This window comes from Phyllostomus hastatus, unplaced genomic scaffold, assembly GCF_019186645.2.
Source record: "Phyllostomus hastatus isolate PE091 unplaced genomic scaffold, TTU_PhHast_1.1 phas_contig_150, whole genome shotgun sequence".
NCBI classification, from domain to species: Eukaryota; Metazoa; Chordata; class Mammalia; order Chiroptera; family Phyllostomidae; genus Phyllostomus; species Phyllostomus hastatus.
Window position 1 is genome coordinate 29746934 of NW_025333611.1, and position 12913 is coordinate 29759846.

Below are 12913 nucleotides of genomic sequence, written 5' to 3' on the forward strand. Positions count from 1 at the left end.
AGTTATTCTCCTAAGACAAAAAGGGTTGTGTGTGTGTGTGTGTGTGTGTGTGTGTGTGTGTGTGTATGAGAGCAAGAGAGATGACACACAGGTTTGGCTTAAAGCAAAACTGGGTAGCATAAAGTTGCTCTTTTTTTTTTTTTTGCTTCTGGCTTTTCCTTTATGAATCTTGCTCTATCTCCAGCCATTACCTCTCAATCTCTCATTCAAGAAGGGCTTTTATACAGTATTAAATGTTACCAATTTTTATATACCTGTTGATGTAGGAGCCAATCTTAATGATCCCTTAGACTCATCTGTGTGCATAGTGGAGATGGCAATATTTTCATATATTTCCCGAGGTGTAAAGCACCAGCAATGGTGAATGTATACCACCAGATCTTTCTGAAAATTTTTGTTGAGAAAACCATAAAAGAGAGGGTTTATACATGTAGAAACCATAGCAACCAAATGGCAAACTACAAATACCAGGTCATGCTGACAGCTCATTAGCACCTCATGATACCAATCAAAGATGACATTGAAGATGTTCAAGGGCAACCAGCAGGCCCCAAAGGTCACCACAATGGAGATCAATATTGTATTGATCCTCTTGTTCTCACTGAGCCGGCTCTCATTTTCTCTCTTCCTGTCCACCTTTCCATTTCTCCTACGGAGGCAGATAACAATCTTCAGGTAGCAGATGAGGATGAAGCTCAGAGGGACACAGTATTGGAGCATAAACAGGAAGGTGGTGAAGAGGAGTTGGTTCATTTTGGAGGGCCAGCTCTCTATACAGGCTACCCTGTGGGTGTAGAGGTCAGTAGGAAGAGAGAGGTTGTGGAAAGGCTCCTTAGTTAGGTGGTAGGACAGGAAGAAGGGAATAGACAACATAAGGGAAAATAGCCAAATTAATGTGATACCCCAGTATGCATGCGATACATTGGGTTTCCAGCCACGGGGGTTCACAATCAGCTGATATCTTTCAACAGCAATTAACACAAGTGAGAATATGGACACGGAAATGGAGACACTCTGAACATAGGAGGTGAGTTTGCACATGGTATCCCCAAATATCCAGTGGTCCATCAGAGTGTAGATGACAGTAAAAGGGATGCACATGACACATACCAAGATGTCAGAGAGAGAGAGATTGGCAATCAGTATGTTGGTGACATTCTGAGCTTCTCTGTGCTTCTTAAAGATGACAGTGATGAGAGAGAGGTTCCCGAAAAGGCCCATGAGGAAGACTGCAGTGTAGGCTGTGAGTAGTAGGAACAAGGCTAGAGAAGAAGGTCGACAGGACTCAAAGTAGAAATATGCAGAGTTGTTGCTCTTTACACTGGTTTTATTAGCTGCTGAATGGTTTAAGGGAAGTTCCATTGTTGTCAGGGTTATGAGAAAGCTTTCTAAGCTAATTTGTATGGGTGAATATTTTAACCACCAGTTCTTGGGAAGTACTTTGCTTTCAGGCTTCCAAGGAATAATTTGTAAGATTTAATCTTCTTTGATCTTTGTGCTTGATGGAAATGCATGAATGACTTGAATATGCTTTTGAAATTCTAAAAATTAAACATAATGCAAAATATTAATGTACATTCTTAACAACCTGGACAATTCTGTAGGTGGAAATTGTCCCTGAGAGCACATAGGGAGATATCCAGAGGGTCTGTCTATACCATTGCCCTCTCATCTCAGAGGGCTTTTTTTTGTCCCACCAACATACTCTTTAAAGCTAATGAGTAAGGAAATGTGACAGCATTGTACTAACTGTATAAGGCGGCCCCAATATACATTTCTACCCCTGTTCCCCTCTGTCTTGTGTGTGTGTGTGTGCTGTGGAGCCAGAAGTGATCTGTCTGGATCCGAGTTCCATTTAGAGCATCACAATTTGGTGTCTGTATGACTTTGGCATAAATCAGTTAGCCTTTCTGCTTGGTTTTCTTGTCTGCAAAATGGGGATAAAAATATTGTTTGCACTGTTGTAAGGATTAAACAAGATCATGCAACTGAATTTGTCCCACAGCCCTAACACAGAGCATATAATGGGTGTTCAGTGTATGTGTGCTGAGTAGAATCTGTTAGTTCCCCTGCTCAGAGACAATCTATAGCCTTTATTCTGAGATGGGGGCTAGAATCACAGCTCATGCCTGGTGTGGAGTAACAATGACTGCTCCTCATGGTACTTTTTCCTTTGTTTGGTGCCATACTCTGCACAAGCAGTTTCTAGGTACACTGCTTGGATTCTGGAGATCAAGTCAAAGGGTAAGCCTGGTGAGGTGTTACTCAGAACTAACTTTATTTAGAAAGCATTCTCCAATTCTCCTTCCCTCTGAGCCCCTTCTTCTGACTTCCAGAGGAAAGGGGGTCCTGGTCCTATGGCTCAGCATGGCTTAGGGTAGTTGTATTCAGTGGAATTATTCATACCAGGTATACAACAGGCATGGTAATCCCCCTGCCATTCTAAGTGCTGAGATTTCTGGTCCAAAAAGGACATATTGAAAGAGGGCCTTGAAAAAAAAGGGTATTGAAAACAAATAGCCCTCGACTTGCTTTATTCTCTAGGAATTTGAGGAAAACATAATAACACTGATAAAGGAAGCTGAGCAATACGAATGAAAGAGAGCGAACTTTTATCTGCTGTTTGAAATTACCTTGGCTTGCTCTTACATTCTCTGAGTTCAAAAGCTTAGCAGATTCTCACTGGAAAGAAATCACCTTAAGAATACCTGTTATGGCTGTCCATGGTTTTAACAATAGAGACCACAATGAGGAACACCATAAAAATACCAGAGATGAATAGAAACTGTTGATAAAGACAGTATGTCTTATAAAGAAAGACCCAAGGAACTGATCTTTGGCTTAAATGCGATACAGTGTTAAGTAGAAATAGCAAAATTAAAAAACAGTGGTTTTTGGAATGAGGGTTTAGGGCTTGGGTGATTCAGGGGTTCAACAGACCTAGAGTTTATAGGTATTGGTTGAAGGAGAATGTCAAGACAGATTTAAGTTCTTTATGACAGTCAGCAGACTAGAAATATAAATGAGAAATGCAAAGATATGGTTGTTTACTAGAGACCTCCTACCAAGCAAGCTTCACTTGGAGGAAGGAAAGAATGAAAAGGAGGCAATAACTACTTACACTGGTTGGTAGGCCAGAATGAGCACTAGACTTCCTGACAGTCCTGCTGCCAACTAGCTGGGTTGATTCTGGCCAAGTCAGTCCCCTTCTTTGGGCCTCAGATTCTTCATCTTTCAAATGATTTTTTTAAAATGGCCTTCCTATTGTACACCTTGGTATAAGGGCCAGTGAAATAATATATTTAAAACATCTGATAAACTATTAAATAATGTGCAAATTCAGGTGCTTATTAGTGTTATTGTCCTTGTTGAGGTCTCCAGAGATCTATGAGTGCTTTTATGTCTGCTGTACTATGTATTTCTCCAACATCAAGGTTGCAGGAAAGAGAAGGGATTGTTTTTTTTATCTGTTTCATAGATAGAAACCAAAGTACAGAAAGGTCCAAAAGCTTCGCTAAAGCCCGACAAAAGCAACAAAGTCTTGTGCTTTTTTTCCTTCCCAGCCCTAACACTGTCTACAAGAAAGAAATGCTGCCTGTGAATCCTGCCAAGATAGATTTGAATAACAGTTTTCTTTTTACAGATGTGGAAATTCATACAATTTTGCAGAGTTCCTAGCAGAGTGGTAATAGAGATGGGAATAAACATGGGGAACCTTTGCGTTGCTCATTCTTGTTGATCTGGGTTGTCTGGACTGAATGGATGGGTATCACAGCAGATCTGCAACTTCATAGACACCCCTTTACTGTCTTGTGTTGAATAGTAGCAAAGCACAAATCATCTCCCTACTCCGTAAATTCCTATATAGGCTCAAAACTCAGAAAAATCAGAAGAAGGTCTGAGGGGCCTCATCTGGGAGGGAGTCAAAGGGGAGTGCTGGAGTTACATTGTGCAGTGCCCTCTACAAAGGACAGAGAAGCTTCACGGGAAAATCCTGTATGTCAGATTTGAAATGGCAATGTGGGATTTATACTTTACATAAAAGGTAACTATTAAGTTAAAATATTAAGTACTGCCTACCTGGAAGCAAAATAACACTAAGCCTTGATTCATAAAAAAATTCTTGAGATACATTTCTATTCTAGGAAAGTTCATGTTTGGTTTGTTTGGTTGGAAATGACCAGTGATACAAGCTCTCCCATCACCAAGTGATATTTTGCCCCAAAATAAGTTTAGCATAAGGTAGAAGTTAGTAGTCTTCAACCTTCAACTTCGCTGTGTCTGCCTCATGAGGCAGATGCCTTGAGCTGTGTGTATTTAGGCTTTTAATGCAAAAGTATAATATTACATTATACATTTTGGTAGTTTTGTGTTTAAAAGTTTCAAGATGAACAAAATAAAAGAATTACTCTGCCAAAGTCTCTATATGCATATTTACTTTTGTATCTGAATGTCTTTTTGTTAGTGTGTGTGTTTTTCTATGTCTCTATCCAAGAACTCTTTTTTTTTTTTTAAGATTTTATTTATTTATTTTTAGGGAGGGAAGGAAGGGAGGGAGAGAGAGAGAGAGAGACATTAATGTGCGGTTGCTGGGGGTTATGGCCTGCAACCCAGGCATGTACCCTGGCTGGGAATCGAACCTGGGACACTTTGGTTCCCAGCCCGCACTCAATCCACTGAGCTATGCCAGCCAGGGCTCAAGAACTCTTTTTTGTGGGAGTAGGTAGGGTTAGGAATAGAGTTCCTATGTGTCTGTCCTTTGGTTTTTCTGTGTTTTTCTTTTCCTCTCTACCTATCTGTCTCATTCTTTTCTGTTTCCCTCTTCCCTTTAATTGTCTATAACCTAGGAAAAAGGAAAGCATATTTTATATTATCTATTATATTTCATTTGGTGCTATGGTTTTTTGACCTGGAAGAGACTCTACAGATGTTTTAATATACTGCTCTCATTTGACAGATGTGGCTTTGCAGTTAATTACTGGCAGAACAGGACCAGAGCCCAAGTCTCCTGGCTTTCAGAATTCTATGCTCTTTCTACTATTTTTGCTGCCTCCTGTTTTATATTTCTTGAAGAAATTTATGTATTTCTTGCTCTTAATATTAAGAGCAGGTGAGTAGAACATTTTCTAATTCTTTGATATTAAAAAATTCTTTATGTAATTTCAGGGAATCTGTGGCTTTGTGCAGGTGAACTTTTGCACACCCTACTCTCCAAACATGTATGTGAGGGTCCCAAAGTTGGGCAGGACCACACTGCAAGCATTCCCTCAGTAGAACTCTCTCTCCTTTTCTTCAAACCTCTAGGAACACTGATTCTATGGCTATGTTGATACAACAACATCTCACGCTTGTTTAGGGCTTAATGATTTTTAAAGTACTAACATATTCCTTAATTCACTTAATAATTTAAGTGCTGATAAGGTGAGCCATCTTACTTGATCTCTACAGCAGTCCTGTACTTTGGGTAGGAATGATACTTTACTTCTGTCTAGGGTATAGAACTAAGTCACTGGCAACTGAGACCCAGTGACTTTCTCATAGTTGTATAATTAGTAGCAGAGTCAGGAATAAGACTTTACTTTCTAAACATATGCCAAGTAATATTTCTAGTTTATTTGATCACTGCATTAAAAAAATCAAATCAATCTTTTGTCCTCCATGAAAACAAATAGATCTAGAATCTCTGTAAAGATACTTCTTAGAACTTTCCCTAAGAACAAAGTACTATATTAAGTAACCATAAGAAGCATCAAGAAACAAATGCCTACTTTCTTACAGCCTTATGAAAAAGTGTTGTGCTTGCTTCAGCAGCACAAGCACTAAACTGGAACGATACTGAGATTAGCATGGCCCCTATGCAAGGATGACATGCAAATATATGAAGGGTTCTGTATTTTTTAAAGACCAAAAAAAAAGTGATTGGCCTGGTTATTCTATATCATGCAAATTCCTTATCCTATTCAACTCTTCACCCATTCCAAAAAATACAATTTTATGTTTATCTATTGCAGAAGTATGTGCTGCACACTTAAGATCCAGGGATAACATTGGACTCATCTGTTTTTTTACTACATGTACTTTGATTTTTCTCTGCTAGAGATGGTTTTTCTGTTTTTTCCTTCAATTTGAAAATTGTTTGAGTCCATATAAAGTGTTAGTGAAAAATGTACATATTTTATCTCCCAAAGTCTAATAGTTACTTTTAAAATCAAGCCAACACAAATTGTATGAATTGGCTTTCATTTTCTGTGAAAGTTAATGACTGAATTTGTTATTATAGGGTTGTTGAGGATTTTATTTCTTTAAAACAACAATACATTAAATGTGTCAAGAAAAGAGAGCTAAACTTTGCCAATGAAAATAAGTATACCAGGTGTTTAAGTTTATTTACAAACAGATAAACAGAAAGTAATTAAAACCCTATTGTGCCAATACCAGCATTTGGTGATTTCTTTTGATCATTTTCTTATGATGGTTCATTCTAAAGCTAAGGAGTTGTTTTTCAGATCACATAAGCAAGAAGACACAGATCACATAAGCAAGTATGATTAGGCATGAAAATATGACAGTTCTAATTTTTAATAATCTTCACATATTTTAAAAATGGGAATATTTTAACATGAAATACACATTTATCAAATCTTACATTAGCAAGATTTTCTTTAGCATTGTAGAGGTTTGTTTCCCAGTTCTTACCTGTTGGATATTTCTAGCTCTCTTGCTATTCTTTTCATCTGGTACATGTTTTCTTTCTTCATTTCCGTAATTATTTTTCTAAGCTTATTTTTCTGTCAAAAGGTGACATGTTTGCTGCTTTTCCAAATCACAACATACCCCTCTTCCTTCTTGGCTTATCTGTCTCCCAGACAATCTACAGCGTCATTTCAGAACTGCTCCCTGGAGTTGAAATCATCACACAAAGCTCTGGAATCCAGTAGGATCTGAGGCCACTGATGAGCCAGAGGGGAGGAGTTAGAATCTCAGCCCAGTGATATCAGATGGAACTGCTTAAAAGATGTGTTCAAAATGTCACTTTCACTCATCTTATAGAGATGATAATAAGAAAGCATCTTGAAAATCTGACATTTTCTGGCATGTATATGTATATTTGTACTTTAAAAAAAATCAGCTTTGCCAAAATTAGACATTTGAATTAATTACTCCTGGAAAATTATTAGTAAATGTTAGTGATTGCTCTACTATAGAAAATTTACTATATGTTAATAGACAGTGTTTATTCCTGATTTTGCTATAATTGATGAGATTAATAAAATGATTTTAAAATTAAAATTAACCTTAACTTCCCCAGGAAAGTATGGATTATTATATAGGATTTTTATCAACCACTTTGAAATTGATACAACTGAACTGCTTAAGTAAAAGTGAAGGCTGAAAAGCCCTCTTCTATATTTAAAAAATTATTATAAGAAGGGGCTATTCCTCATTGTTACAGGAGACTGAAAAAAAGCAAAATTTAGATTAAATACAGGGTGGGGCAAAAGTAGGTTTACAGTATAGAAGATAATATAATTAATAAACAGTAATACAAAATAGCCCTGGCTGGCGTAGCTCAGTGGATTGAGTGCGGGCTGTGAACCAAAGTGTTGCAGGTTCAATTCCCAGTCAGGGCACATGCCTGGGTTGCAGGCCACGGTCCCTAGCAACTGCACATTGATGTTTCTCTCTCTCTCTCTTTCTCCCTTTCTCCCCTCTCTAAAAAAAAAGAATAAATAAATAAAATCTTAAAAAAAGAAAAAAATAATACAAAATAATGTTTTTCTTGTTCTCACAACTATAAACCTACTTTTGCCCCATGCTATATAAGGAATATTTCTTTATAGTGAGAGTGAAGTATTTGAGAAACAAGGTTGTGGAATATCAAGTGTGGTTGAAGATATTTTTGGCATCACCTATTGGATAGACTAGCAACATTTAGAAATATTTCCTAACCCATGGGTTCGATGATAGAGCCCCAAATTTTATAACTAAGCCATGCAAGTCAATTTTGTTTCCCCATTCCATACACCACAATGACTAATAAAAACTCAATGTTCCAGCCCTGGCTGGCGTAGCTCAGTGGATTGAGCTTGGGCTGCAAACCAAAGTGTCACAGGTTCGATTCCCAGTCAGGCCACATACCTGGGTTGCAGGCCATGGCTCCCAGCAACCGCACATTGATGTTTCTCTCTCTCTGTCTTTCTCCCTCCCTTCCCTCTCTAAAAATAAATAAATAAACTCTTTAAAAAAAAACAAAAAAACTCAATGTTCCTAGGAAGTCAACAATATGGAAATCGTGCATCTGTGTTTTACAGACCCTTGCTAGGCAGAGTGGAGAAGTGGCAGAGAAGAAGGGAGTATGCACTACAGGAATGGCAGCCAGTCTTCTCTGTAGCAACTTGAGGAGCAGATATGGTCAGAATAGTTCAGGACCCATATCTCTTCATAACTCAGTCACCTTTTCGTGGTATCCCCATTACTTACCTCTTGTACTTGAAATATAGAGAGTAGCAAACTTTGGGAGACAGCAGGGCTTATTGAAAAACAAATTATTTCATACATAAAATACTGACAAATACTGACAGAGGCCACAGGGTTGGTGTATACTAAGAGATCATCTTAGTCATATGCGATGGTGAAGATTTTGAGAAGCAGTTGAAGTTGACATAGCTGCCTCTGAACCCAGATTTTCCCATAGTACCTAGCTGAGTCACCTTAAGTTTCTCTCTGAGTTCTTGATTCCCTTTTTATAAGGTGAATATTGCCATCTCTCTTGCAGGTTTATTTTAAACGTTAATGATAGCACATAGTTGATATTCAATAAGTGATAGTTATTATTCTTGATTTTTTTAGAATTTCCCTTAGGACAAGTATATAATCCAGCTTAAGCAGAGTTAATTGTTTTCTATTCCTACATTCCTTCCCAAAGAAAGTCTAGAATGAGTATGAGAAGTTGAGAAATGGTGAAATTAGAGTTGTTATTTTAATTTTTTAATTCTCTCCCAGGGATATGCTCATTGATTTTAGAGAGAGAGGAAGGGGAAAGAGAGAGAGAAACATCAATGTAAGAGAAAAAAAATTGATCAGCTGCCCTCCATATGTGCCCTGACCAGGGACTGAACCCACAACCCAAGTATGTGCCCTAATCCAGAATCGAGCCTGCAACATTTTGATGTGTGGGACAGCAATACAACCAACTGAGCCACCCAACCAGGGCTGTTTTTAAATTTTTAATAGGATGTGTGGTGTAATCCTATGCTGGACTTATTATTGGTGATAAAATTTAGTGAACATTAGGGTTTTGTTTGCCTCAGTTAAAAATTCATTGTTTTAATTGCAAAAGTTAGTTCATAGACTAGTAGCCTTGGACAGCAGGGTGTGTAGTCCATACAAGCATCCAAAGAAAGGACTAAGTCTCTGATTACTCCCATCTCATTATGTTATATATTACTTTAAGTTACACAGTGTGTGACAAAAGTAGGTTTATAGTTGTGAGTACACAAAACAGTTTATTCTCATATTATTTATTAATTATTGCATTATTTTCCATACAAACAACTGTAAACCTACTTTTGCCCCATCCTGTATATATTCTTAAGTTATAAACCACATTTTATCTTTAAACTGATACGCCTTCATAAGTGTAAACTAAAACATTAGGTAATTCTCTGAGTTCATACTTTGAACAATGTAGGGAAAATCAAGATTGAGGAGTGTCTTGACAAATATAAGTAGTATCTAAACTCAAAGTCTCAGTCATCTGTGTTACTACAACTGATAGATTATACCAGAAGCTTGGTAAAGAAAGTTTCCTGCTTTTTTCTCACCTTGCTACAGCTGTCTTTACTTCTGTCAAGGACTCGACTTTGTTAACACCTCTCTGCTTACATGCGTTTAGAAAAAGAGACAAAGCTATTATAATTAACCTGTTTGATATGTTTTTCCCCTTAGATTTCAGTAGATCCTAGGTGATCTATTTACTTAATAAGCTTAGAGTTTCACCTTAACACCTTAGAGTGCCTGTACCTTGGATCTTATACTTAGAGGACCCATATATCACAAATGTTTTTAAAAAATTGCCATTTGGGATCCAGTACTTAGCCCTGGCAGACTCCAATTTGTAATTCAAATATTTACTGTAATGACTAACTCATTCAGGCTCCAGATACACTTCTCTCCATCACTTTTCTTATCCCCTTAAAACAAAACGTGATTATGTCTGAATGTCATGAAGGTTATGGATACTGCTTTGGTGTCTAGGGAGGATTTCAGAAGGGCAGAAGTTCTTAGGTGAGAGGAAAAAATTAACTTAGCATAAATGCAATGGAGCTTTTCATAATGAATTATCATTTTTCAGTACTGCTATCTACTTTCTTATTTCTCTTTGTATTTTGATTTGTTGTTCTACTCAGAAATTAAGGTGATATTTGTAATAGTGGTCCACAGCAGCTAAGGAATATTTTACAATATTGAACAATTCATGTTTTTTTAAAAAAGATTTTATTTACTTTTATAGAGAGGGGAAGAGAGGGAGAAAAAAAGGGAGAGAAACATTTGATATGTGAGAGATACATCTATCAGTTGCTTCTCATATACCTCTAACTGGGAACCTGGCCCACAACCTAGGCACGTGCCCTGGCTGGGAATCGAACCAGGGACCTTTCAGTTTACAGGCCAGCTCTCAGTCCACTGAGCCACACCAGCCAGGGATGAACAATTCATGTTACTTTTAAATTTTATATATGAAGGTCCAGACAACATATGTAATGTTGATTGTTGACATAGGCAATGTATGAGCCTTGAAACTTAGAATTGTGCATAGTTCTATTTTTGTAAAAACATACATTAATGTTTAATTGTTTTTGTTCTTTTTTAAATTGCATGACCGGCCAAGATGGAGGCATAGGTAGATACACTTTTCTTCCTTGCACAACCAAAAGGACAACAACAAATTTAAAATAAAAAAAGAAGCGCAACTGCCAGAAAATTGAACTGCGTGGAAGTCTGACAACCAAGGAGTTAAAGAAGACACATACATTCAGACTAGTAGAAGTGGTGGTGATAGGCAGCAGCGCAGAGAGGATGCATGGCAAGGCAGCGGCTGGAGGACCAGGCAGGCAAGGTGGTGACTGGTGGCCCCACATTTGTGTGCAGATAAACCAGGAGGAACAACTGGGGAGTGAGACAGACTGCGCAACCCAGGGTTCCAGCACAGGAAAGAAAACCTATAGCTGTAAAAACCTGTGGGGGTTGCAGCAGTGGGAGAAACTCCCAGCCTCACAGGAGAGTTTGTTGGAGGGGCCCATGGGTCCTAGAACGTACACAAACCCACCCACCGGGAACCATCACGAGAAGGGCTCAATTTGCTTGTGGGTAGCAGAGAACATGACTGAAAGCCTGCCCAGAGCTGAGCAAGCAGCATTGTTTCCTCTCATACCCCTCCCCTACATACAGCACTATAATACAGCAGCCTGGGTTGCCCTGCCCTGGTGAATATCTAAGGCTCTGCCCTGGGCAATGTAACAGGTGCACTGAGACAAAGAGATATGACCAAAATGAAAAGATAAATCAAAACTCCAGAAAAAGTCCTGGCTGCTGTGGCTCAGTGGGTTGAGCACTGGCCTTTGAACCAAAGGGTTGCTGGGTTGATTCCCAATCAGGGCACATGTCTGGGTTGCAGGCCGTGTCCCCAGAAGGGGGTGTATGAGGGGCAACCACACATTGATGTTTCTCTCCCTCTTTTTCCTTCCCTTCCCCTCTCTCTAAACGCCCCCCCCCAAAAAAAAACACAAAACAAAACAAAACAAAAAAACTCCAGAAAAAGAACTAAGTGACAAGGAGATAGCCAGCCTATCAGATGCACAGTTCAAATTACTGGTAATCAGGATGCTCACAGAAATGGTTAAGTATGGTCACAAAATAGAGGAATAAGTGAAGGCTATGTAAAGTGAAGTAAAGAAAAATATACAGGGAACCAACAATGAAGGAAAGGAAACCAGGACTCCAATCAATGATTTGGGGCAGAAGGAAGAAATAAACATTCAATGAGAACAGAATGAAGAAACAAGAATTCAAGAAAATGAGGAGAGGCTTAGGAACCTTCAGGACAACTTTAAATATTCCAGTATCTGAATCATAGGGGTGCCAGAAGGAGAAGAGAAACAGCAAAAATTGAAGACTTATGAAAAAATAATGAAGGAGAACTTCCCCAATCTGACAAAGGAAATAGACTTTCAGGAAGTCCAGGAAGCTCAGAGAGTCCCAGAGAAGTTGGACCCAAGGAAGCACACACCAAGGCACATCATAATTATATTACCCAAGATTAAAAATAAGGATAGAATATTAAAAACTTCAAGAGACAAGGAGATAGTTACCTACAAAGGAGTTCCCAGAAGACCATCAGCTGATTTCTCAAAAGAAATCTTACAGGCAAGAAAGGGCTGGAAAGAAGTATTCAAAGTCATGAAAGGCAAGGACCTACATCCAAGATTACTCTGTCTAGCAAAGCTATCAGTTAGGCTTTTTCTCCATCCTGAAGGCTGTGGTGCCTGCCAGGAACAGGACTTCTTCAACAACAAATGTGTCTGGAAGGCTGTGGTCCTAGGCCATTTTTGCTGGCTATAAATGGGGTCTCCAGAACCAGAGGGAGGAGCACACAGCTCTTCTCAAAATTGAAGGTGTTTATGCTTGAGATGAAACTGAATTCTATCTAGGAAAGAGATGTGCTTATTTGTACAAAGCAAAGAACAACACAGTGACTCCTGGTGATAAACCAAACAAAACCAGAGTCATCTGGGGAAAGGTAACTCATGCTCATGGAAACAGTGGCATGGTTCGTGCTAAATTTCGAAGCAACCTTCCTGCTAAGGCCATCGGACACAGAATCTGTGTAATGCTGTACCCCTCCAGGATTTAA

General features: G+C 38.6%; 1 protein-coding gene, 1 non-coding gene and 1 pseudogene across 2 annotated transcripts; 2 read left to right on the plus strand and 1 right to left on the minus strand.

Annotated features, from left to right (window-relative positions):
• Positions 1-246: 246 nt before the first annotated feature.
• LOC123805977 (neuropeptide Y receptor type 6-like) lies at positions 247-1417 on the minus strand. The gene has a single exon (XM_045818899.1). It carries the CDS (start codon positions 1360-1362, stop codon positions 247-249), a length of 1116 nt encoding a protein of 371 aa, XP_045674855.1. The 5' UTR covers positions 1363-1417.
• Positions 1418-2145: 728 nt separating this feature from the next.
• LOC123812842 lies at positions 2146-12913 on the plus strand (annotated as a pseudogene).
• Positions 5796-5898, plus strand: LOC123813291. The gene has a single exon (XR_006784719.1). It is a non-coding gene; the product is annotated as a U6 spliceosomal RNA (small nuclear RNA).

Coding starts and splice junctions, on each gene's coding strand:
- LOC123805977 (XM_045818899.1), bottom strand. CDS start 1,362: ATGGAACTTCCCTTAAACCATTCAGCAGCTAATAAAACCAGTGTAAAG.